At 62.3% G+C, this 22,715-nt stretch overlaps 1 protein-coding gene across 1 annotated transcript; it reads right to left on the bottom strand.

Annotated features, from left to right (window-relative positions):
- Positions 1-1,236: 1,236 nt before the first annotated feature.
- SLC6A19 (solute carrier family 6 member 19) lies at positions 1,237-18,739 on the bottom strand. The gene is made up of 14 exons (XM_055421745.2): positions 18,554-18,739; positions 18,031-18,150; positions 16,948-17,240; positions 10,941-11,081; positions 10,249-10,386; positions 9,329-9,510; positions 8,856-8,966; positions 8,400-8,512; positions 6,888-7,016; positions 6,631-6,787; positions 4,907-5,111; positions 4,230-4,389; positions 3,170-3,332; positions 1,237-3,032 (listed from the first exon to the last, which is right to left on the bottom strand). The coding sequence occupies exons 3-14, from the start codon at positions 17,147-17,149 to the stop codon at positions 2,829-2,831; spliced, it is 1,905 nt and encodes a 634-aa protein (XP_055277720.1). The 5' UTR covers positions 17,150-17,240; positions 18,031-18,150; positions 18,554-18,739; the 3' UTR covers positions 1,237-2,828.
- Positions 18,740-22,715: the final 3,976 nt, after the last annotated feature.

Raw genomic sequence — 22,715 nt, 5'->3', positions numbered from 1 at the left:
GGTGGGGGTGACACCAGGCATGGGGAGGGGCTTGCCCAGGCTTGGGGGATATGTGAGCCCTTCCCTTAGCTCGGGTCGCCTCCTGTCTGGGGGCTGGAGTGGCGTTGAACCAACACGGTGGGTTCAGCTGAGGCCTCCCGTTGGGTGCTCCCTGGACCCTTGCCCCCAGCACCCAGCAGACGCCTCCACCAGGACAGGACCGGGCGCCTTATCCATAATCTCACTTTCCTCGGACACTCCTCTCTGAGCCGGGCTGCATGGTCCCAAACACGGAGACATGGAAGTGCAGGTCCCGCTGAGGAAGGGCGAGTCAGATGGAAAGGAGTGGGAGAGGGAAGACAGGTGATGGGCGAGGCCCAGCCTTTCCCTGCCCCTCCATCCAGGGACCTCGCCAGCAGCCCCCACGCGAGGCCAAGGCCCACCCCGCGCTTCGCCGGGAGCTTGGGGCGATGGTGGGTGGGGGGCCCTCCATGGACGCAGCAGACCTGCAGTCCTGTGCCGGCCCCTCAAGGCTGGGGCTCTGTCCCTCATTCAGACAACACTTAGGCCAAGACTATGAAAGAGAGTGGTTTATTCAGACAGGTGCACATGACGCCCACAAAACCCAGATTTCTAACAACTTGCAAAACATCAAGTCTGTGAGAGAACCCCTCACCAAGAGACAAGGACGGCCCAGCCCCATCCAGGTCACGTCTGGGAGTGTCTCCCCTCCGTGTACCCCGGGGGTGGGGCGGTGTATCTAAGGGGTCCTGAGCAGTTTTCCCAACAGGGTCGGAAAGCTCTGGGAGTAGAGGAGGTGGATCCCAAGGACGCTGGCCAGGAGTCTCCCACCCACCACTCAGCTCTCTGGTCCTGCACGGAGAATCCTCAGAAAGTCCAGTTTAACATAAACTTGCTGATTTTTGCATGGAAAGTGGAGGTGACCAGTTCTTGGAAACAAACATCCAAGTTCACGTAACTTCGGATGAGGTTGGGTGAGGCATCCTGTCCCGACGCCGGCTTCACTAAGCAGCAGAAGGTGGACAGTCCCCCTGCCCTCACGGCCCCTGATGTTGCTCGGGACGCATGGACGGTCCTCCACCTCGGTGGCCAAGGCTGAGTTATCCTACAACCCGTCTTTTCCAACATCTGGCTAAATATTCACGCAGTTAATGTCCTCTCAAGAACATACAAAGGGTGACAGGGGAGGGTCTGCCTTAAGTCACCCGAGCTGAGTTTTATTTAACTGTTCATCTATTGCTGGCAGCCAGATGTAGGGATTAAGCAGATGAGCCTTCACGACACCTGGGTGTGGCCAAGACTCTGTCGGACAGGTGGGGCCCCACCGGGCTGGCCAAGTGCTCTCACGCTCACTGGCCTCTCCTGGACAGGCCTGAGAAGGCTGCTCCTGGTCACGGGCTGAAGGCCCTGACCTCACTGCCAGAATCCCAAGGTCGCAGGGACCTTGAGAGGAAAGGACAGAGGCGCCATGACTGGATCCGAGGGCCCGAGACGAGCGGGCGCACAGCAGGCCCGCCCCACGGCCGCTGACTCTGGGAGCGGGCGGGGCAGACCGCCCGTCAGCGCCCAGGCCTTACTAGGAGGTGTGTGTGCTGCAAGGCAACGAGTATGTGTGCACGCAAAGCCATAGGCATGCATGCACACACATGTACACACACAGCTGCGCACACACACATGCAGGAGCACACACGCACGATACACAGATGCATGCACACTGGAACACACCCAACACATGCAAATACACTCACACACTGGCTCGAGTGTACACCTGCTCACACGTGTGTGTAACCACACCAAAGGATGTCCCTTGTTATGCACACATACTTCCATCCACACATGTACACATACACTTGCACATGTACGCACACTCGCACAGGCAGGGACACACACACACTGGCTCGAGTGTACACCTGCTCACACGTGTGTGTAACCACACCAAAGGATGTCCCTTGTTATGCACACAGACTTACATCCACACATGTACACATACACTTGCACATGTACGCACACTCGCACAGGCAGGGACATACACACACTGGCTCGAGTGTACACCTGCTCACACGTGTGTGTAACCACACCAAAGGATGTCCCTTGTTATGCACACGTACTTACATCCACACATGTACACATACACTTGCACATGTACGCACACTCGCACAGGCAGGGACACACACACACTGGCTCGAGTGTACACCTGCTCACACGTGTGTGTAACCACACCAAAGGATGTCCCTTGTTATGCACACGTACTTACATCCACACATGTACACATACACTTGCACATGTACGCACACTCGCACAGGCAGGGACATACACACACTGGCTCGAGTGTACACCTGCTCACACGTGTGTGTAACCACACCAAAGGATGTCCCTTGTTATGCACACGTACTTACATCCACACATGTACACATACACTTGCACATGTACGCACACTCACACCTGCTCACACGTGTGTGTAACCACAGCAAAGGATGTCCCTTGTTATGCACACGTACTTCCATCCACACATGTACACACACACTTGCACATGTACGCACACTCACACCTGCTCACACGTGTGTGTAACCACAGCAAAGGATGTCCCTTGTTATGCACACGTACTTCCATCCACACATGTACACACACACTTGCACATGTACGCACACTCACACCTGCTCACACGTGTGCACACTGTGTGCACATATACACATGCACACTCACATGAACAATACACACGCCCATGTATACACACTCCACACACACACACCCTCACATAACACACACGTGTACACATGTGCAGCCCACTCCCTTCTCAGACACCACCCCCACCCCACGGGCTGGGCTGCCTAGGACCAGAGGTCACCGTTCACTGAGGCGGCGGACAGTGCGCTGACGAGCGCCCGCTGGTCCCCGGGCCTCTGGAAGTGGCTCCTGATGAGTTTGTAGATGGCGAAGCCAGGGATGACCAGGCAGGGGGTCCCAGCAACAAGGACCACCACGGCGTACACCCAGCCTGGGTACTTGATCTCCTTGGATTTGGGAAATTCCTCCTGGAGAGAGAGCGGCCTCAGGTGAGCGAACCAGGCAGCCAGGGTCTCGCGTGGGGCAACGTGCCTGCCCCTTGTGATTCGCTCCTGCCTCTAGAGGGAGGGGGAGCCTGCCCCCACCCCGGAGGCCCAGGACTCACATAGGCTGGGTCCCAGATGCTGTAGGTCAGCTCCTCCCTGACCTCGATCACGAAGAAGAACAGGAAAATGGCCAGCATGAGCAGGGGGCTCACCACTCTCCATGCGACCTGCCAGAAGACGTTGGGCTTGTGGCCGATCATGAACTCAATGTCCCTGTTGAACCTGCAAGCAGAGGCCGAGGGGCCATTAGTCCCTGGAAGGCCTGGAGAGACGGTCTCTGCTCTGCTGCTCTCTGACCTCTCACATCCTTCTTGGCAGACACGCCTTCTCTGGGAAGCCCCACCATCCCGCGGTGCTAGTGCTGGGCTGGACATGTGGACTCTCGTCAGAGGCCACGTCCTGCTCAGCCCCAGGCTGACACTGATGTGAAGGGCAGATCCGAGCTGCTGGGGACCGAGGAGGGGAGCTGTCCGGCTCCCTGTGCCAGTCTCCTCGGCACGGCAGCGGCTCTGACCCTGGGCAGCCTCACCAGCACCTTTAGCGGTGCAGCGCTGGGGGTCTGAACAGGGCCCACTGCATGGGCTTGTGCATTTAACCTTAATTGATTTCACCAGCTCGTTTATGGAGCGGTGGTGAGTCCAACTCCTATTAAGAACATGGTGCCAATCTGTGATGCCCTGAATGACTGGCCAAGGGACGGCTGACCCTGCCACACTTGTTTGCCCATCTGCCTGAGCCTCTATGTGGCAGAGGAGCTCTGCTCAAACCCCTGGGAGCCGGCTGGGCAGTGCAGTGGAAGCTGGAGTAAAACACCAGCCCTCTCTCCTCCAGGCAGGGTCTTGGGGAAGCCCCATCGGCCCACAGCAAACGCCTGTGCACCGTCCTGCCTTCTCCCATTTGCCCCGAGACGGGGCTGCCTCCTGCCGCTGCTGCCAGCGCCCTTCCCGAGGCCTGCGGGAATCTGGATGCTGCAGAGGCTGGGGTCTGCACCCGCGCGAGCTCCACGGCCTCTCCGTTGCCCGCCAGGCTCAGGCCACGCCCACCCCACGCGGGACAGAAGAGACACCTGCGCGGCCCTGCGCACCCCCTGCCATGGGGTTCCCTGCCCGCCGCCCCTACCTGTCCACGCCATACACATAGACCACGGAGAACATCTCGAAGAAGGCGATGACGAGCAGGGGGATGGAGCCCGCGTAGCTGTCCAGGAGAGACAGCCAGTACTGGCCAGAGTTCAGTGTGAAAATGAAGGCGATGAGGTACGTCCCCAGGCAGATGAGGCCTGTGGCGGCAGAGGGCAGGGTGCCGTCACGGGTGTCCGCCCCGTGCCTGCCGCAATCGCCCTCTGCCGGCTTCGCCTCGGCCTCTACCAGCACCGCGGCCTCCAGGCGGGTCCTCCTGGCCCCGCCCAGTGTTCACAGGCCCCGCCCATAGCCCCCGGGTCCCGCCCACATTGCCCACAGGCCCCGCCCACGCAGCCTCGCCTACACTGCCCACAGGCCCCGCCCATAGCCCCACGGGTCCCGCCCACATTGCCCACAGGCCCCGCCCACAGACCCACAGACCTCCGCCCACGCAGCCTCGCCTACACTGCCCACAGGCCCCAACCACAGTGTTCACAAGCCCCGCCCACAGCCCCCGCCCACAGCCCCACAGGCCCCGCCCACAGTGTTCACAGGCCCCGCCCACACTGCCCACAGCCCCACAGACCTTAGCCCACGCAGCCTCGCCTACACTGCCCATAGGCCTCGCCCACATTGCCCACAGGCCCCGCCCATAGTCTCACAGGCCCCGCCCACCTGTGAGCAGCTCCTTGGGCCACTTCTTAGGGATGACTTTGAGGTCCTGCAAGGGCACGATCACACCCTCCATGTTGCCAAACATGGATGACAGGCCCAGGCAGAAGAGCATGATGAAGAACAGGACGGACCAGAGGGGCGCCACCGGCATCTTGGTGATGGCCTCGGTGAAGACGATGAAGGCCAGCCCGGTGCCCTCCACGCCCTGCAGGGCGGCAGGCGTGTCACCCAGGGCCCTCCGAGGTGCCCACTGGCCGGTTTGGCTCTGACACTGGTCGGCTCTGCACCCGCCAGTCCGGCACCCGCACAGTCATGGCTAATGTGGGCCATTCTGTGGAGTGACCGCAGCTCTTGTCTTTTAGCTCCAGGTGTACTTTAAAAGGCTGAACTGGTTATATCGCTGGGAAGTTGACCACACTGTCTGGCAGTGGTTGGGGCCCCATGCAGCCCAGACAGAAACACTGGGCAGATGGGCATGGACTGCCATCTGCTCACCAGTGGGTGCCCTCACCCTGCCCACAGTAGAGGCCATTGCGCAAACCAACTTCAGTGGGCCTGAGCGAGACCCCAAAACAGACCCCCTGGATATGCACCCACCAGTACTAAGGGTGGCCCGTGGGGCAGGTAGCGCCATAAACGTGCTCATGGGTGCGTGAGGACCACACTCCGCATGGAGTGGCCCACGCAGGTGAGTGAGGCCTCAGGCCCTGGGGCCCCTTCTCGGGGCCCAGGGTTCCTGGGGGTTGAACTTCGGCAGAGAGCCCTGAGCTCGGAGGGGCTGAATGAGGACCCAGTAGATCCGGTGGGATCCTGTGGGGCCCATGGCACTGCCGCAGCATCTGCACAGATTCCTGGGACACAAGGCCTCAGAGAGCCATGGGGAGGTTGTGGGGGCTCATCACAGCGCCATGGAGCCCACATCGCAGGGGAACAGTCCGGGAGATCCAACAGGCTTGCACCCGTGGGAAAGCAAAAGCCCATCAGCACTGCCCAGGGCTGCGGGGCGGGCGCTCCCGGCTGACGGAAGACTACCAGGGGTGCAGGAGGGCATAAACCGGCTGCATAAACTTACTAACCCCCAAAACTGAGCTTCCAGGCGAGAACTGGAACCTCAAGATGGTCGCTTTTTAAAAGGAAGGGGGATTGAGACTCGCAGTCCCTGTGACGTTCCCCAGGGAGAGCCAAGTGGGGAGAACCCTCTGCTGTGTCCACTCCTGGCAAGATGGTGCTGTTGCCGGAGAAGCAGTGCCAGGCCCTCAAAATGCTCAACACGCCCCTGAAATGTGTGGCTCCCAGTAAAAGAACGGCAAAGCTAAGGTTAGTAGATGCTGGCCTATGAGCAATCACAGCAGGAGATGTCACGCGTCCTGGGGGCTGGCACTCGAGCTTGTTGTGTGTGTCAGGGAGGGACTCCCGGGAGCCTGATGGCCACCTGTGATTTCAGGACAATGACAGTGACTCTGACCTTTGTGTAGGAGAAATTATGGTAAAAACGAACCATGGGGTGTTTCTGTGTGTTTGACATGAGGCCACGGGAGAGGTCAGCCCATGGAGGGCATCTCACGGCCTCACACATAGATGCTGGTGCCCTGGACCCAGTGCCCGGACCCCACAGGGCAGGATGGCCAGGGTGGGCGGCCATGTGGCACCGGGCAGGTCTGTCCGAACTGGATTCTCAAGGGAGGCTTGGTGTCCACCCAAGGTGCCCGCTGCCCTGGCCCTACCTCCGAGAGGAAGGCGTCCATGTCACAGGTCTGGAAACTGAGCTTGGCGTAGGCCACGGGGTCGGAGGCATTGCACCACTGCTGCATCTCAGCAAAGTTCTCCTGCGTCACGTTGCCTTCGGGCAGGTCGAACCCATTGATGAGTGTCAGGATGTTCCTGGGAAGACAGCAAGGCTGAGAACAGTCCGGGCGGGCTCCTCAGAGGCGGGGGTGGGGACGAGGCCACCACAGCTGCCGGGGCGCCCGCTGGCACTCACGTGCTGAAGCAGTCATCATAGCGTTCCGTGGCGCGGAAGCCAATGATGGAATAGACCACGGTGGCCGCGTACACGGACGTGAAGCCATTGATCACAGACACGATGACCGAGTCCATCTCGCAATTGTTGCTGTGGACAGAACCGGCGTCGGTGAGCGCAGGCCGGGGGGCACGGTGTCCACACGGCCAGCCTGCATCGGCACAGGCGGGCAGAGCCGCGTCTTGGGCCAGCCAGCCAGGCCGAGCCACCACTGGTCAAGGAGAGGGGAGGGCTCACCGAGCACCGGGTGACGGCCCCCGCGCCTGCTGCAGCCTGCAGGCCCCTTGGTGCCCCCATGCCCTGGGGACCCCAGAGCTGGGGCTGAAGACCCTGGTGTTCAGGTCCCCACTCGGCCAGCATCTGCTCTGGGCTCAGGAGGTGACGCATCAGCCCTACTCGTTCAGGACGGCCTGGACCTTCCAACCACCAGTCACAGAGGCCTCGAAGAGGCAGCCTGGGCCGGGTGCCCCCATCCCCAGGCCCGGACGCCTCCTTCCCTCTCCTTACCCCCTCCCTGCCCCCACAAACGCTGCCCCCCGAGTCCACCCCAGGCCTTCATGGCTGAGGACACCCCATCTCCATCTAAACGCCTAAAGCCTCCCTCAGCTCGATGCATGACCCCTGCCCTCCCACCTGCTGAAGCACCATCCTTCCAGTTGCTTCTGTCAAGAACCCCCAGGGAAACGCAAATCAGACCCCAGTGAGGGCCTTCCCTGGTGGTGCAGTGGATGGGAGCCCGCCTGCCAACGCAGGGGGACACAGGTTCGATCCCTGGTCTGGAAGGATCCTGCAGTTCGCAGAGCAACCAAGCCTATGAACCACAACTTGCTGCAACTGGAGAAAGCCCACACAAAGCAAGGAAGACCCAGGGTAGGCAAAGAAAAAATGATACTAAAAAACAAACACAAAGCTCAGTGAGCCACCACACCCTCCCCTGTGGCCGGAACCCAAGCATCTGAGAGTAACAGGCGTGGGAGAGGGTGGGGAGGACCCAGGGCTCCCACACGCCCTACGGAGGCTGCAGGGGGGGAGCGGCTCCTCAGACAGTTAGACCTGGAGCCACCACAAGGCCCACGGACCCCACCTCGGGGCACACACGCGGGGAATGAAAACACGTGCCCATGGAACTGGAGCACAGACGTTCTCAGCAGCCAGAGAGCGGAGACAGCCCAGCAAGGCCCGTCCATAGGCTAAGGACAGCCCAGCCTCGGGAGAGAGAAGGACATGCAGGCCAAGGCACAGAGGGCCCGGGGGACGGCTGCTCCTGAGAACACCTTCAGCTGGGAGCCGGCCTGCGTGCCGCTAGTCCCACCACCCACAATCCGGGAGACTCAGACCCCGACCTCTGGCGAGTGCCCACCCCACTCCAGTCTCACAGCAGGTCTGATGGGGAGACCAAGGCTCTGAACACCAGGCACCTGGAGAAGCAGCGCCCTCCCGCCCGCTGTGGGACCTCCTGTCTAGCATACTCACTGGACAGGGTTGTAGCTGGAGAAGGAGATGAGGCCCCCAAAGGCCAGGGAAAAGGAGTAGAATACTTGGGCCCCCGCGTCCAGCCAGGTGACCGGGTTGGCCAGCTCCGTGACCTGCAGCCAAACAGAGAGCCTCAGCCGTGTGCCACAGGGTGTCGGGGGGGGGACCCAGGAGGGGTGTCCAAGGAGAGGACGGGAGCCTGGAGGCGAGGTGACAGCTGAGGCCACTAAGCAGAGGTCAGAGGGAAAACGACCCTAAGGCGATAGCTGGTGGCCCTCTGCCCTGAGCCACACGGGAGCTGGCACGCGCTGCCTTCGCAGGCCCAGCCAGTGTCCAGGGAGCTGGACAAACATTCACAACGTCCAGGAAGCAGCAACGGCCCAGGAAGTGCTGGTCTGGCGTCCAGGGACCAGCGGGGTCGCGGAGCCCAGGGGTAGGCAGGCAGCCTAGACTCACGTTGGGCGTGAAGAGGAAGACGATGCCGTTGGTGGCTCCCTTCAACGTCAGGCCCCGGATGAGAAAGATGGTCAGGACGACGTAGGGCAGCGTGGACGTGACGTACACGGCCTGGGGGAGGCGGCAGCTGTGGGCCAGGGAGCCGGGCAGGGCTGGGGGCCCACCACAAGAAGGAGGGCTGACCCCGGGACCGTGCCCCCCCTCCCGCACCCTGGGCCCCCGCCTCCCCCTCTGGCTTCCGTCTTCTCTCGTGACCACGGTCACCGTTCAGCTCCCGCCACCCAGACGGGCACCACAGTCACTCCCGCCTGCGGCTTCTGAAGCGTGTGTTTGGGAGCCGTCTGGTCCAGCAATGAGGCTGGGGCACTGCCCTGGGCAACCAGCAAACCCTGCCCAGACAGGTGGCAGGCAGGGGCCGGACCCTCAGAGCTGCTAATGGGCCCCCGGCCCCCAGAGCGCCCGCAGCCCCGCACCTTCCCGGTGGTCTCAATGCCCCGGATGGTGCACACGTAGAGCACGCTCCAGGCGCACGTCAGGGCCAGCAGGATCCACCACTGCACGGAGCCCGAATCATCGATGGAGGTGGAGATGTTGAGGGTCTCTCGGTACCAGAAATAGTCCACCGAGGAGCTGCGGGCACACTCCTCCACGTAACCTGACGACAGACCGCACCAGTGAGGGCCACGGACACTGCACACGTGCACACACGTGCGTGCACACCCACACAGACACATGCAACGGACAGCACACACAATGTACTCATACCTGCGTGCACACTCACACTCAGCAGACAGCAGGCGCCACACACACGTGTGCATGCCCACAGACACACCCAACAGCACGCACACGCACACCTTCATGCACTCACGTGCACGTGAGCATGCAGGCACCAGACTTGCGTGTGTCCTCACGTGCAGACCCGTGCACCAGGCTCTGACTACCTGCCCCCTCCCCCAGTGCCGCCCCAGGTGGGCACAGACCCAGGGCTTAGCTGTGAGGCAGTGCCCTGGGCACGGCACTTGGTCATTCAGGAGGCCACCAGTCTCTGGGGGTCTCACGCCAGAGCCCGCACCGGGTGGCTCTGTCCAGCCTCACGCTCTCTCTGCTCAAGGCCTAGCATCCCAGGGTCCTGGTTGCCCCCCTGGGCTCATGGGACCCCAGTGAGACCCTGCCAAGGCAGGAGTGGTCTAATCCTGGCAGACCCTCCGACCCCACCCCTGCCCCCATCCCCTGAAGGGCCCTGGGTGCAGCCAGGGAGGCCATGGGAGCAGGGTCTGCCCCTTCCTGTGCTCGAGTTTTTGCTAAACTTGGGCAACAACCACATGGATGTTAGGGATTCAGGGGGCGCAGTTCACAGAGCAGCTCCACCCTCACCAGCCCGCCCAGGGCTCACCTGTCTGGTTGGCGTTGAGTGGACACTGGCTCCAGGGCAGGGGCTCCTGGAAGGAGTTGAAGAAGTACCACATGACCCAGGCGATGATGGTGTTGTAGTAGAGGCCCACCATGAAGGACACGAACATGGACGCGATGCCTGGGGGTAGAGGGGACGTCAGTGCTGGGGCGGGGGTCACTGCTGGGGCAGGGGTCACTGCTAGGATGGGGGGTCCCTGCTGGAGTGGAGGCAGCTCGAGTGGGTGGTCACTGCTAGGGTGGGGTCATTGCTGGAGTGGGGGGTCACTGCTGGGATGGGGGTGCTGGTGTAGGGGGTCACTGTGGAATGAAGGGTCAGCGCTGGAGGGAAGGCCAGCTCTGGGGGGAGCCTCCTGGCCCACTGAGTGTTAGTGAACAAAAGGTCCCAGCCTCAGGAAGGCACCCCGCGGTCGGCGTCCCTCCTAGTCCCTGCTCTGGGCAGGAAGTGGGGGGCTCTGCTCTCCCCCTGTACCTGCCCCTGCTGGGCCCTGTGTTCCCTGGGGACTCAGGACAACCTCTGCAGCCCATACCCCCACCAAGAGAGTCTAAGGAAGGGTTGGCAACAGCCTCAGGGTGGGGGCCGTGGAGCCCGGGGCGTCTCCTCCCTGAAATGTAAAGGGAAGAGGTGGCAGCACGTGCTGCCAGCCCGGACCCCAGGCCTGGGCACGGACGCACCTACGCCCTTCAGGGCCGGGTGGATGGCGCTCCAGACGCCCACGCTGCCCTTGCGCAGCCGCTGCCCGATGGCAAACTCCAGGTGCAGCAGCGGGATCCCCTCCAGGACCAGCAGGATGAGGAAGGGAATCATGAACGCTCCTGCAGGGGGCATGGGCGTGGTCAGGGCGGTCACATGACCGAGGAGTCACGTGACCCTCGACGGTCATCGGTGTTTGGGGTGGGGGGCTTGTGCTGCCTCTTCGCAGTGGCAGGCTCGTCTGCGGTCCCCACGGGACGCTGCCTGCCCCCCAGTCCCTGGAGAGCTAGGATGGCGTCCGCATGTGGGAAGAGTCCAGGGAGGGGCACGCACCGGGGTGAGCCCTTGAGGCTGTGGACCCAGGTCACCCTCCCTCGAAGGTGGGCAAGGAGGAAAGGCCAGGAGCTCAGAAGCCGGCCCAGACCGTGCACAGAAAGGGGTCTGCATCTGAGCCCTGGGCACCCTGCTCTGGGCCAGGGAGCAGCCGGACCTGGGGTCTGTCTGCCCTCGCTGCTGGGCCCCAGGGCCTGGCCCGGCCCCGAGCAGGGGCCCGGTGAACACCTGCCTTCATGGTGCTTGTGGATCCACCATCCCAGACCCCGGAAGGGGTGAGCCCCTCCTGCTGCTCCATCCTCCGCCCCCGCCCCGGCTGTGGTTTTACCAGCCACTCAGGCTCCTCCCCCTGACCCGGGCTCTGGGGGAACCAGGGGGGAGGCAGCTTGTCCAGCGCACCCGGCCTGGCCCGGTGCTGAGCTGAGTGCAGTCTTGCTGAGATTAGCACAGCTGCGGTTACCAAAGGTCGCCGGCTCTAGGCGGGAGGCAGCTCAGGAGCTGAAACTGGCCGATAAGGATTGGAAACACTTGCTTCAGGGCTTAAGAGTGGATTCAGGTACAGTCTGAGGGGGCCTTGTGGTTGGGCTCCCTGGGTACTGGGACTGCCAGCACTGGCCTGGGACACCTGCCCTGAGGTCCCCCACTCTGTCCTGGGGTCCAGTGCAGCCTGCCGTGGGGTGAGGTCCCCCCCCAGTCCCGGGGTCCCGCGCGGCCTGCCGTGGGGTGAGGTCCCCCCCGTCCTGGGGTCCGGCGCGGCCTGCTGCGGGCTGAGGTCCACCCCGTCCCGGGGTCCCGCGCGGCCTGCTGCGGGCTGAGGTCCCCCCCGTCCGGGGGTCCGGCGTGGCCTGCCGAGGAGTGAGGTCCCCCCCGTCCGGGGGTCCGGCGCGGCCTGCTGCGGGCTGAGGTCCCCCCCGTCCGGGGGTCCGGTGTGGCCTGCCGTGGGGTGAGGTCCCCCCCATCCCGGGGTCCGGCGCGGCCTGCTGCGGGCTGAGGTCCCCCCACCCCGGTTCATGCAGCCCCGCCTCCCTGCCTCCTCCGCTCACCGCCCTCGCCCTCCCCGCCCCGCCTCCGCCTCCTGCCACACACATTCTCTGCTCCCCCTCAAACGGCATAGACCCTTCACTGTGCCTGCTTCTCTCCCGGATGCCAGCCAGGCCGCAGCCTGCCCACACTGGCCTCCTGGGCAGTGTGGGTGTCAGACCTGAGCTCGAGGTCCCCACTGGCGCTGTGCATACGTGAGTGTGTCAGTGTGCACGTGCACGTGAATGAGTGTGTATGTGTGAGCACGCGGTGCCTCCACACGTGTCCAGACACTTGGTGTGAGCGTGACACGAGTGTGCATGTGTGCCCTTGTGTATGCGTGGGCACGCATGGATGCGCACATGGAACAGTGAGTGTGTGTAGGTGTGTTTGAGTGTGTCCATGTGCACTCTTGTGCGTGTGTTGAGGGGGACCTGGAGCACGTGGGCAGGGGGCTCCCAGTCTCTGCCGCCCGGCTCCCGGCTTGGCTCCTGGGCTGATCCCTCGGCCTTTTCTTTCTCCTCCTCCATCTGCCTCCCAGGCGCCCTCTCACTGGGGGCACGGGCCCCAGGGCCAGCAGCACTTTCTCCCACCCATGGACCACCCTCGGTCCCCACGCCAGGAAGCTGCGGGGCCACTGGCCGCATGCCTGGCCCCCCACCTGGGGCTCCAGGCACAAGCTTCTTCCACGGCTGGTGCTGTGTGGGGCGGGGGGTGGTGTGCTGAGGGTCAGGGGTGAGGGTGTGGGCTGGGGTGCAAGGAAAGGCACCAGGAACGGGGCCCCACCCAGGCCGGACCCCTCGGTGGAGGGGAGCCAGCAGCCTTGGGTCTGGGGCTCGGCCAGCTGTGGGCTCAGCACCCATCCCTCTGTCCATGGAGGTAAAGGTGAAGTAAGATTTGCCTCTCTGAGGTTCTCAGGAGCTGGATTTGAAAACCTGTGGGGCAAAACCATCAAGAAGAAAACAAGCTCCTCATCCTGTCCCTTCCTCTCATGATGCCACTTTTACCCCTGGGCTCCCTGCCTCTTCACTGCCATTGGGAAACTCCTATTCATCCTTGAAAACCCCACTCAGACAGCCCCTCCTCCAGGAAGCCTCCCCTGCTCCCTGTGGTCCTGGCACCTACACCAGCCCCCCAGCCGCCCCCACAAGCTCCTCCAGGACCAGAGGCTCAGCTTCTACAGAGGCAGGGAGGGTGGGGCCAGGGCTCATCCACTGCAGCCCCCAGAGGTGGGCTGGGCCCAGCGAGCCCTCCATGTCCCCACATGGTGGGGCCCACCTGGTGGGCACCCCCAGTCCTGGCAGCACTGACTGGAGGCAGGCCGGAGGCCCCTTGCTCTCTCCAGGGATTGGCGGCTCTTGGCTCCCTTTGGGGGTTGGGTCTTCCTTCTGTGAACTGACCCCTCTGCTGCGGGGGGAGGAATGGGGGTGTCAAACAGAGGGGCGGGGCGGGCTGCAGGTCTTAGGAGACAGGAAAGCCATGAAGTGCCCGGCACCCAGCAGGTTCCAAAGGTCCCGGGAGATGAAAGCAGAGACTGTCAGCCCCAAGGAAGGACACACGTGCAGAGAGATGTGGAGGGCAGGAGGGTGAACACGCCCTGGAGGGCGTGGGAGTTCTAGGAACTTGGGAGTGAGGCGGGGCGGGGGAGGCAAGGGCCTCGAGAGTCTCCCGGGGCGCAGGTCAAGCCCACGGGGTGCAGGGTCACGTGGGGTGCCTCTTGGAGTCTCCCAGGAGCGCCCAGCTTTTGTGACCACAGACCCTCAGCCACTCCAGGAGGGAAGCCCAGTGGAAATGGAGGCTGCTGCCCACCCCTACCCCCGCCCCACAGCATCCAGAGAGGGTAGAAGCCGAGAGGGGCCTTCTTGCTCCCATGGGCAGACTCCCCAGGACACCACCCGCTTCCCCAGACACCCTGGAGGGCCGCGGGCCTCTCTTCCACCTCCCTGAAGCGCAGGGGAGGACCGCCGCCTGTCCTTGCCCGTGGCCTCCCCTGCACCTCCGCCCCACTGCCATTGGTCAGGACTCAGGGCTGCTAGGCCGTGGAGCCGGCCCTGGGCCGGGGGCGGGTGGTGGGGGGCAAAGCTGCGCGGCAGGTCCGGCCTGCCCTGGTCCTCCCTGCTGGTCACTGGGGCCCAGTCCTTGCAGGTCTATGGGGGGCCCAGCCGGCCTCCAGGTGACAGACGCCGGGTTCCCCCGCACCAGGGGCTCCAGAGCCCAAGGTGCTGCCCAGAGGGCCTAGGGGCGGAGAGGAGGCCCAAGGCTGGCCCAGGGTCTAGAGTCACGACCCCAAACGTGGGGCCACCCTGGGCCCCACACTTCCGAGGGCCCTGCTCGGCGGGGTCCCCCAGGGCGGTACCCAGCCTGTGTGTATCTGCAGACTCACTGGATGGGCAGAGGCGGTGCCGTGCTGGGGTGAACAGAGCTGGGTGGGAAGGCACCCCCGGGTAGGCACACCTCCTGGCACTCGGGAGGGCAGGATGAGGCTCAGGGGACGGAGAACTGAGCCAGCACCTGGCCTGCAGACCCCAGCCTCGTCCTCAGAGGGGCGGACCGCAGCATGCACACTCCCTGCCTGCTGACCGGGCTCACAAGTGAGTGTGCAGACCCCGGCAGGGCAGCCGGACAGGGCGCTCACCCAGGGACACGGGAAGGAAGGCGCGTGCAGGCCTGCCTGGCGAGGGGCACAGAGGACAAGGAGGAAAACCCTGGTCCGCGGGGGTCCGGGGGCAGGAGCCACGGGGTGGCCCCACCTCCCTGAGCCCAGGGAGGCAGCGGTCGGTCCTCCTCAAACCAGAGCGAGCTGAGACCCACGACACTCTCTGTCCTGCCCTCAGGTTGCCCGCCTCCACCTCCGGGAGCAAACTTGCCTCTAGGGGCCAGCTCCTTCAGCCTCACAGGCCCCACTGCCTGCCAGGTGCAGACCCCGGAGGACCACAGATCCCGGGGAGCGCAGACCCCAGGGAGCACAGACGCTGGGTGGGCGCAGGAGGGCGGTGGGGCACAGTGCCTGCTCACCAGGTTCCCGCTTGGGGGACCGTGATGACCCCATGGTCGGGGTCACGCGACGTGAACACAGCTGCTCACAGCCACACTCACAGCAAGCACCACAAACGCCGCTGACGGTCAAGCCTAAATCATGGGTCTTCATCGTGGCTCTCTCTACTTTTCTGTATAGACTTATTTTTTTCCCCATAATATAAAGTTAAAAATAAAGCAAAAGATCATCATTTACTTTTTGAATTACCCAAAACTCCTAGAAATAATTGGAGACTAACTAAGCTTTCGCCAAACCAGAACGGATGGGCACAGGTGGGAGGCTCCCTAAGACCCTCGAAGGCGGTCTCCTCAAGCCACACAGCTGCTCCCCTCCCCACGGCTGGGGCTTCGGGGATGGAGTATCACCCTGATGGGTCAGCAGTCACCCCCACCTTGGCCTCAGGGATGGTCTCCTGGGTGTGGAGGACGGGCCGCTCAGCTCCCAGCCCGCGAGCTGGCCCAGAGAACAGTGGATGGGCCGTCTGAGGGATGGGGGTGCAGGGGGCAGGGTTCTGGCCCACGTGGGGGCTGAGCGTCCCCCTCCCCCTAGCTGGGGGGCAGTGTCCAGCCAGCAACATCCTCCCAGGCCGCCCCCGCCCCCGGGCTCCCAGTCAGGGTGCACCCGGCCTCCTGGGGGTCTGAGCTCATGGTGTCTGCTCAGGTCAACTGCTGGGAAGACCCCTAAGCTGCTTCTAGCATGTTCCCCCCGGGAGTCCCTCCCCAGCTCTGGGGTCCAGCACTCTCTTCTCAGGGACCAGCGAAGGACCTCCACTCGCCAGCAGGGTCAGCCCGGAGCAGCCACCGAGTCCCACGTGCAGGGGAGCAGGCAGGCCCTCCTCCTGGTGCCCGAGTCGGGGATCCTCCCCCAGGATGGCCCCCGAGAAGTTGTGACAGCAAGTTGCCAAGGGTGGGGCAGTGGCCTCCCTGAGGGCCACCTGGGCACAGGCTGTGACTCAGGCTGGGGCCCTGACCTCCTGGGCTGTGCGGGTCCCAGCCCAAGGTGGCAGCCTCAGCCCAGGAAGCGCCAGCCGGCCCAGAGGTTCTGACAACACACCCTCCCTGCCAGGCAACTGAGCCCTTGGCGATTCAGGGGGGTCCTTGGTGGGACCCAGGACAGTCCCTTCCACCTGTTCCTCCGGAGGACACGCGCGTCACAGAGCTGCAGGGAGCCCGCAGTCTCTCTGCATGAGAACTGGCTTGTGCCCCCAAGGCGGGGGTCAAGAGCCCCCAGAGCTAGGAATATCCCCAGGCCTCCTCCCTGCATCCAGCTCCCCAGGCCAGCGTGGGGCCAGAGGGGATCATGGTGTGACCTCTGTCCCTGCAGCCCCGCACACCCAGAGGGCAGGTGGAGGGATGGGGCTGTGGAGACCCAGGTCCAGAGCCTGCCCTGGTCAGAGCAGGTCCAGGGTCAAGGCAGGGCTCCTGGGTCCTAGAGGGCCTGGCCCGCCCCACCCCACATGACCCAGGATGTGGGGCCGGGCACCGGTGCCCCAGGAGGCCACGGAGGATGTCCCTGCCTGCCCGTGCTCCTGGCGGGGCTCCCAGCCCCGGGTTGGCTGCGGCCGCGGGGGTCGTCCCACCCGCCCGCTGCGCACCTACCTCCACCATGGCTCTGGCACAGGTAGGGGAAGCGCCACACATTGCCCAGGCCCACGCAGAAGCCTACACAGGTCAGCATGTACTGGGCCTTGTTGTCCCACTTGGGCCGCGAGCTGCTCTCCTCCTGCTCGATGCGCTCCAGCTCGCCCAGTGACGGGATCCGGGCCTCCAGGCCGGGGTTGGGCAGCACCAGCCTCACCATGGTGGTCCGGGCGGGTTCGTGAGCTCAGCGAGTGGCCACCAGCCAGAGCCCTGGGGCTTTATAGGAAACCTTTGGCACCTCACCCCAGCACCTGGACCGAAAGGAAGCGTCAGCAGATCCCAAGGGCGAGGCCGCCAGACTGTTAATGCCTTATCTGCAGAGGCGCCTGGACCCTCTGCCGGCCAGGCGGCCGTCAGCTCCGCCTCTGTGCAAACGGGACCCAGCAGCTCAGGTGAGCCTGGCCCCCACCGCCCCCTTCCCGCACCGAACACTCAGAGGACAGAGATCCCCGACGGTAAGATGCAGCCTGGGTCTGCAGGACATAGGAGCCCGCCCACCAAACCTCCCCTCGTGGCACATATCCCGGACGCTCCATGGGCAGAGACCCCTGACGATCAGACAGTAGGCACTGCCTGACTCCTCTGGGCTCTGAGCCACTCCTCAGGGAGCGCGGCTTCAGCTGGGGGGCCTCCAGGCGGGGCCCTCATCCCTGTGGGGTACCCCCCCGGGGGCTCAGAGCCATCGCCCTGCTGTCTCCCATACCCCATCCACCAGGAGGTGGGGCTTCTGTCCCTTCACTAGGAGCCTGAGCTGGGCCCTAGGTCAGGCCGGCAGGTTCGGGGGCCGTCTGCGCGTCCAGAGAGCCAGGCGACCCTCTCTGGTGACCACAGGGGTCGCGGGACGGTGGCCCTGCCTGGCCTCCCATCTGGGGCCACAAAAGGAGGCCCCATGGGGGCTCCATCTAAGCCAGCCCCGGACCAGCCCTGCTGCCCACCCCCATGCCACTCCATGGATCACACTGACATTCCCAGAATAGCTCATCCAGGGAGGGCGGGTGGGGGTCACAGGAGGCGGAAGTGGGGGGGGGTCAGGACCCTGACCTTTGTCCCCAGGATGGGGGAGGTGAGTCTGAGGAGGGTGGAGGCCCGAAGAGAGAGACCGGATCCGCTCTCAGGGACATCTGGTTCCTGCGACAGACGCAGACTGCAGGGCTGGGCCGGCTGGGGAGACAGAGCCGGTGAGAGAGTCAGAGACACAGAGAGACGGAGACAGAGAGACCGGAGGCAGAGAGGGGGACAGACACGCAGACGCAGGGCCAGGGATGGAGCTGCTGGCAGGAGGCGGGGTGCAGGCCCCCCACGCTCCGGGCACTGGGGCCTCCACCAGCTCCGGAGACTCAAGGGCCAAAGGCCTGTGGGCCCTCTCACCTTCCCCCCCATCCAGCCGAGGCGCTTACTGCTTTCCCCCCAGTCGGCCCACCCGCGAAGCAGGCGCCGGCCCCCGGCCCACGCCCCCGACCCCGGCCCCGCCCCCGGCCCCGTCACGCCCCCAACCCCGGCCACGCCCCTGGCACCAGGCCACGCCCCCGACCCCGGCCGCGCCCCCTGGCCCCTGGCGGCCCACCCTGGCCCCGGCGGCGCCCCTCGGGATCAGGACTCCGGCGCTCAGTGCTTCGGCTCCCGGCTCGTGTGCTCCGTCCTGTATCCGTTCGCCTCTCCCCGTCTCTTCACTCACGTTTGCCCCGATGACTTTTATCACAAAACAAACACGTGCTCGATAAGGAAAGTCAGAGGCTTCACGCCAGGAGCTTTCTCCTTTTTCTACCGTTTTCTAAGCGTGAGTGACGCAGACTCACCCGCGACGTGAAAACGTGCATGATTTTTACTTAACGTCATGTCCTGAGAGTGTTCCTTTCATTAAACATTTTCGTGCTTAAAATTAGATCTATTTTATTAACCCTTTGTGGAATTTTCCTTTCAAACACTGTTCCTGATGGGGAGCGTCCCACGTGCCCTGTCTGCTGTCCCACTGCTGCAGAAACGTCCCCTGATGCGGCGCATCTCTGCCGTTTGCAACTTGTCCTCTTAGAACTGTCGCTGTGCTGTGTATGTGAACACGTGTCTTTCGTTATTGCCTGACACACTGGTGACTTTTCATGAAGCGGCACATCCATGGAGCCACCACCCACATGAGGAGCGAGAACAGGGGGCTTCCCCGGTGGCCCCGGGCCGGGGACACAGGTCCAACCCCCAGTCCAGGAAGACCGCACACACTAAGGAGCAACGAGGCGCCGCAGCCACTGAAGCCCCGCACCTCGGCTCCGCGCTCCTCAGCAGGAGGCGCCCGCGGGGAGAAAGCACCGCCAGCAGAGCGAGGCCGGAGGCAGCCACGGAGACCCAGCGCAGCCAGTAATAAAGAAGTACACGATCTACAGAGACAGAGCACCCCCACTCCCAGAGGCTCTGCCCCTCCCCAGCACCGCCGTCTGTCCATCCGCCTGCCGTCCGGGTGGCACGGCTGGGTCTGCTCCCGGGCTCAGCGAGGCCCCCGGGCCTTCACCCCATCGCAAAGCCGTCTCCCAGCAGGAAGGGCCTGGTCTGTCCACCCATCTGTCTTCCCACTTCAGGACAGCCCCGAAGCCCCTGCCCACCTCCTGGTGCCCTCGGAGAGGTACCCGCGGGTGGACGGCGCCTCTCGGATGGCACGGGGCCCAGCCACAGAAGATGCAGCCAGACCGCGTTCAAGGGGATCGAGCCAGTCACCTCCCAGCTGGCCAGGAATGCTCACACACAGTCACCAGTCACTGGCCTCTGAGCCCTGTGGCCACGGGGACCCTGCTGGCTTTGGCCTGTGACACCGCCGTCCTCCCGTGAAACCCACTCAGGTGTCCTTCCGTCCCAGGTGCTGAGCCTCCCTCTGCCCTCCAGGACGCAGCCCTGCTCTCTGGGTCCCGAGGCCCCACGAGCCTCTTCCCTCGCACTCGGGGTGCCTAGGATGAGAAGCCCTGCCTACAGCGCTGTCCCACCTGCCCTCCTTTAAAGGACCTTTGCCCCCTCAAGGTCGTGAAGACATCCTCATGTTTAGTCCGGGAGCGTTCAGGTTAAGTCAATAACCCTCGCGGAGCTGTCATGTGTCGCCTAAGGCAGACTTCGATCGACCAGGGGTCCTTCCTGGGGGAGGGGTGACCGGGCACCATTGCTCAAAGCGCCTCCCTTTTTTGCCTCCCGCAGAGCTGGCTTTGCCACAGCCTCTTGTCTCTTCCTCCACTTTATGTTCTGTCCCTTCGGTCTTTGTCCACCGTCTCCTCCAGGACTCACAGCTTTCATCCCTGAAGCTTTATCACAGGTCTCATGCCTCCCGACTGTGTTCTTTACGGACACATACGTTGTGGAGCAAGCTTGTAAGTCTCCACAGAAAAGCTGCTGGAATTGTGATTCAAGTGCATTCAAATCTATAGCGCGGTTTAAATGGGATCTTAACAATACAGGGTTTTTCAAACCATGGATGTAGCTCATCCCTCCATTAGCGTAGGTCTTTTTTCTCTCACTAATATTTCGTACAATTTTTTTTAAATTTTTTTTATTTTTCAGCTACACCTCGTGGTTTACAGGGTCTTTACTTCCCTTGCTGCTGCTGCTGTTAAGTCACTTCAGTCGTGTCCGACTCTGTGTGACCCCATAGACAGAAGCCCACCAGACTCCCCCGGCCCTGGGATTCTCCAGGCAAGAACACTGGAGTGGGCTGCCATTTCCTTCTCCAGTTCCCTTACCAGGGCTTAAACTGCACCCTCAGCAGTGAAAGTGCAGACTCCTAACTGCTGGGCCACCAGGGAAGTCCCTGTTTTATTGTGTGTGTGTGTAGGGCGCGGAGGTCTTCCATCACATTTCTTCTTGCATCTGACATTTTTGGACGCTCTTATGAATAATACTGTTCTTAACGCTTATCTTCTCACTGTGTATTGCTAACACACATAACAGCACAATTCTCCTCCTCTGTCAGCCCCTTCTCCTCCTGCCTTCAATCTTTCCCAGCATCAGGGTCTTTTCTTATGAGTTGGCTCTTCACATCAGGTGGCCCAAGTATTGGAGCTTCAGCATCAGGCCTTCCAATGAATATTCAGGGTTGATTTCCTTTAGGATTAACTGGTTTGATCTCCTTGCTGCCCAAGGGACTCTCAAGAGTCTTCTCCAACACCACAGTTCAAAAGCATCAATTCTTCAGCACTCAGCTTTCTTTATAGTCCAACTCTCACATCCATATGTGACTACTGGAAAAACCATAGCTTTGACTAGATGGACCTTTGTCAGCAAAGTGATGCCTCTGCTTTTTAACACACTGTTTAGGTTTGTCATGGCTTTTCTTCCAAGGAGCAAGCGTCTTTTAATTTCATGGCTGCAGTCACCATTTGCAGTAATTTTGGAGCCCAAGAAAATAAAATCTGTTATTGCTTCTACATTTTCCCTTTCTATATGCCATGAAATGATGGGACCAGATGCCGTGATCTTCATTTTTTGAATGTTGAGTTTTAAGCCAGCTTTCCACTGTCCTCTTTCACTTTCATCAAGAAGTTCTTTAGTTCCTCTTCACTTTCTTCCATCAGAGTGGTATCATCAGCATATCTGAGGTTGCTGGTATTTCTCGCAGCAATCTTGATTCCAGTTTGTGCTTCATCCAGCCTGGCATTTTGCATAATGCACTCTGCATATAAATTAAATAAGCAAGGTGGCAATATACAGCCTTGACATACTCCTTTCCCAATTTTGAACCAGTCCAGCTGTTCCATGTCTGGGTCTAACTGTTGCTTCTTGTCCTGCATACAGGTTTCTCAGGAGACAGATAAGGTGGTCTGGTATTCCCATCTGTTTAAGAATTTTCCACAGTTTGTTGTGATCCACATAGTCAAAAGCTTTATCTTTGCCTTTGACTTTTTAAAAATATAGTTGAAATGGACCAGATGGCTTATTGATGCATTTATAAGTGGATTCCATCCTTGATTAATTCTGTTTTTTTCTATCAGATTTTATCTCAGTAGGGCCGGCAGCCAGCTTCATATTTTTCTCAGACTCGTGTTAAGAGGTTGCCCCAGAATTCAAACCCTCAGAAAACCAGCCGAGCGGTGCCACTTCCCTGGGCCGGTGGGGATGGTGGCCCTAGGCCTGAACAGCAGGGCCAGGACAGAACCAAGCACACGTGACTCCTGTCCCTTGGCCACCCCTGCTGCACCCGCCTCCGGGACCAGAGGCGGGTGGGCCCCAAGGCTCGCTGGTGTCCAAGACAGCCACCTTTGCCTCCTGGGGCTGGGTGCTCTGGAACTGCTGCTCACAGGGCCCAAGTTACTGAGTTGCGGCCTCAGGGCCCAGGGACCTTTGATGCTTCTCCATGCCGTCCCCCACCTCACCCCAGACCCGAGCTGGAGTCCTGAGCCTCCAGCAGAGCTCACTGTTCGCGCCAGCTTCTCCCGCTGAGACCCCTCCCTCTGTGTCCCTGTTTGCTCTGCCTTAGTCTCCTCTGCGGGGAGATGGAGCCGGGTCACCGCAGGAGAGGGAGGGACAGAGAACGGTCCTGCATCTGGTGACTGGTGACAGCCGGCACGCTCTCCCCACACCCCCGCCCCCGCCGGAAGGGCCCCGCCCCACGCCCGGCTCCCCGGAGAGGGACTCCCAGGCGCACCACCGCCCCGGGCCAGTGGAGCTCCGCCAGGGGATGCTGGCTGTGCGCTCTCCCCCGCCAGAGGCCAGAGTCCCCTGGAGCCCCACTCCCACCTGGCCTGGCCTGTTTACTTACT

This window comes from Moschus berezovskii, chromosome 18 (assembly GCF_049115385.1).
Source record: "Moschus berezovskii isolate FMDL1 chromosome 18, NW_MosBer_1.0, whole genome shotgun sequence".
Taxonomy (NCBI): Eukaryota; Metazoa; Chordata; class Mammalia; order Artiodactyla; family Moschidae; genus Moschus; species Moschus berezovskii.
The sequence above is the reverse complement of the archived record's forward strand: the minus strand, read 5'-3'. Positions and strand labels throughout refer to the sequence as shown.

Excerpts from the sequence above, each read along its gene's own strand:
- SLC6A19 (XM_055421745.2), bottom strand. The coding sequence starts at position 17,149 with ATGGTGAGGCTGGTGCTGCCCAACCCCGGCCTGGAGGCCCGGATCCCG. Across the intron at positions 6,788-6,887 it reads TATGATGACTGCTTCAGCAC|GAACATCCTGACACTCATCA; the intron begins GTGAGTGCCAGC and ends CTGTCTTCCCAG. Across the intron at positions 5,112-6,630 it reads TGGACGCCTTCCTCTCGGAG|GGCGTGGAGGGCACCGGGCT; the intron begins GTAGGGCCAGGG and ends GCCGCCCTGCAG.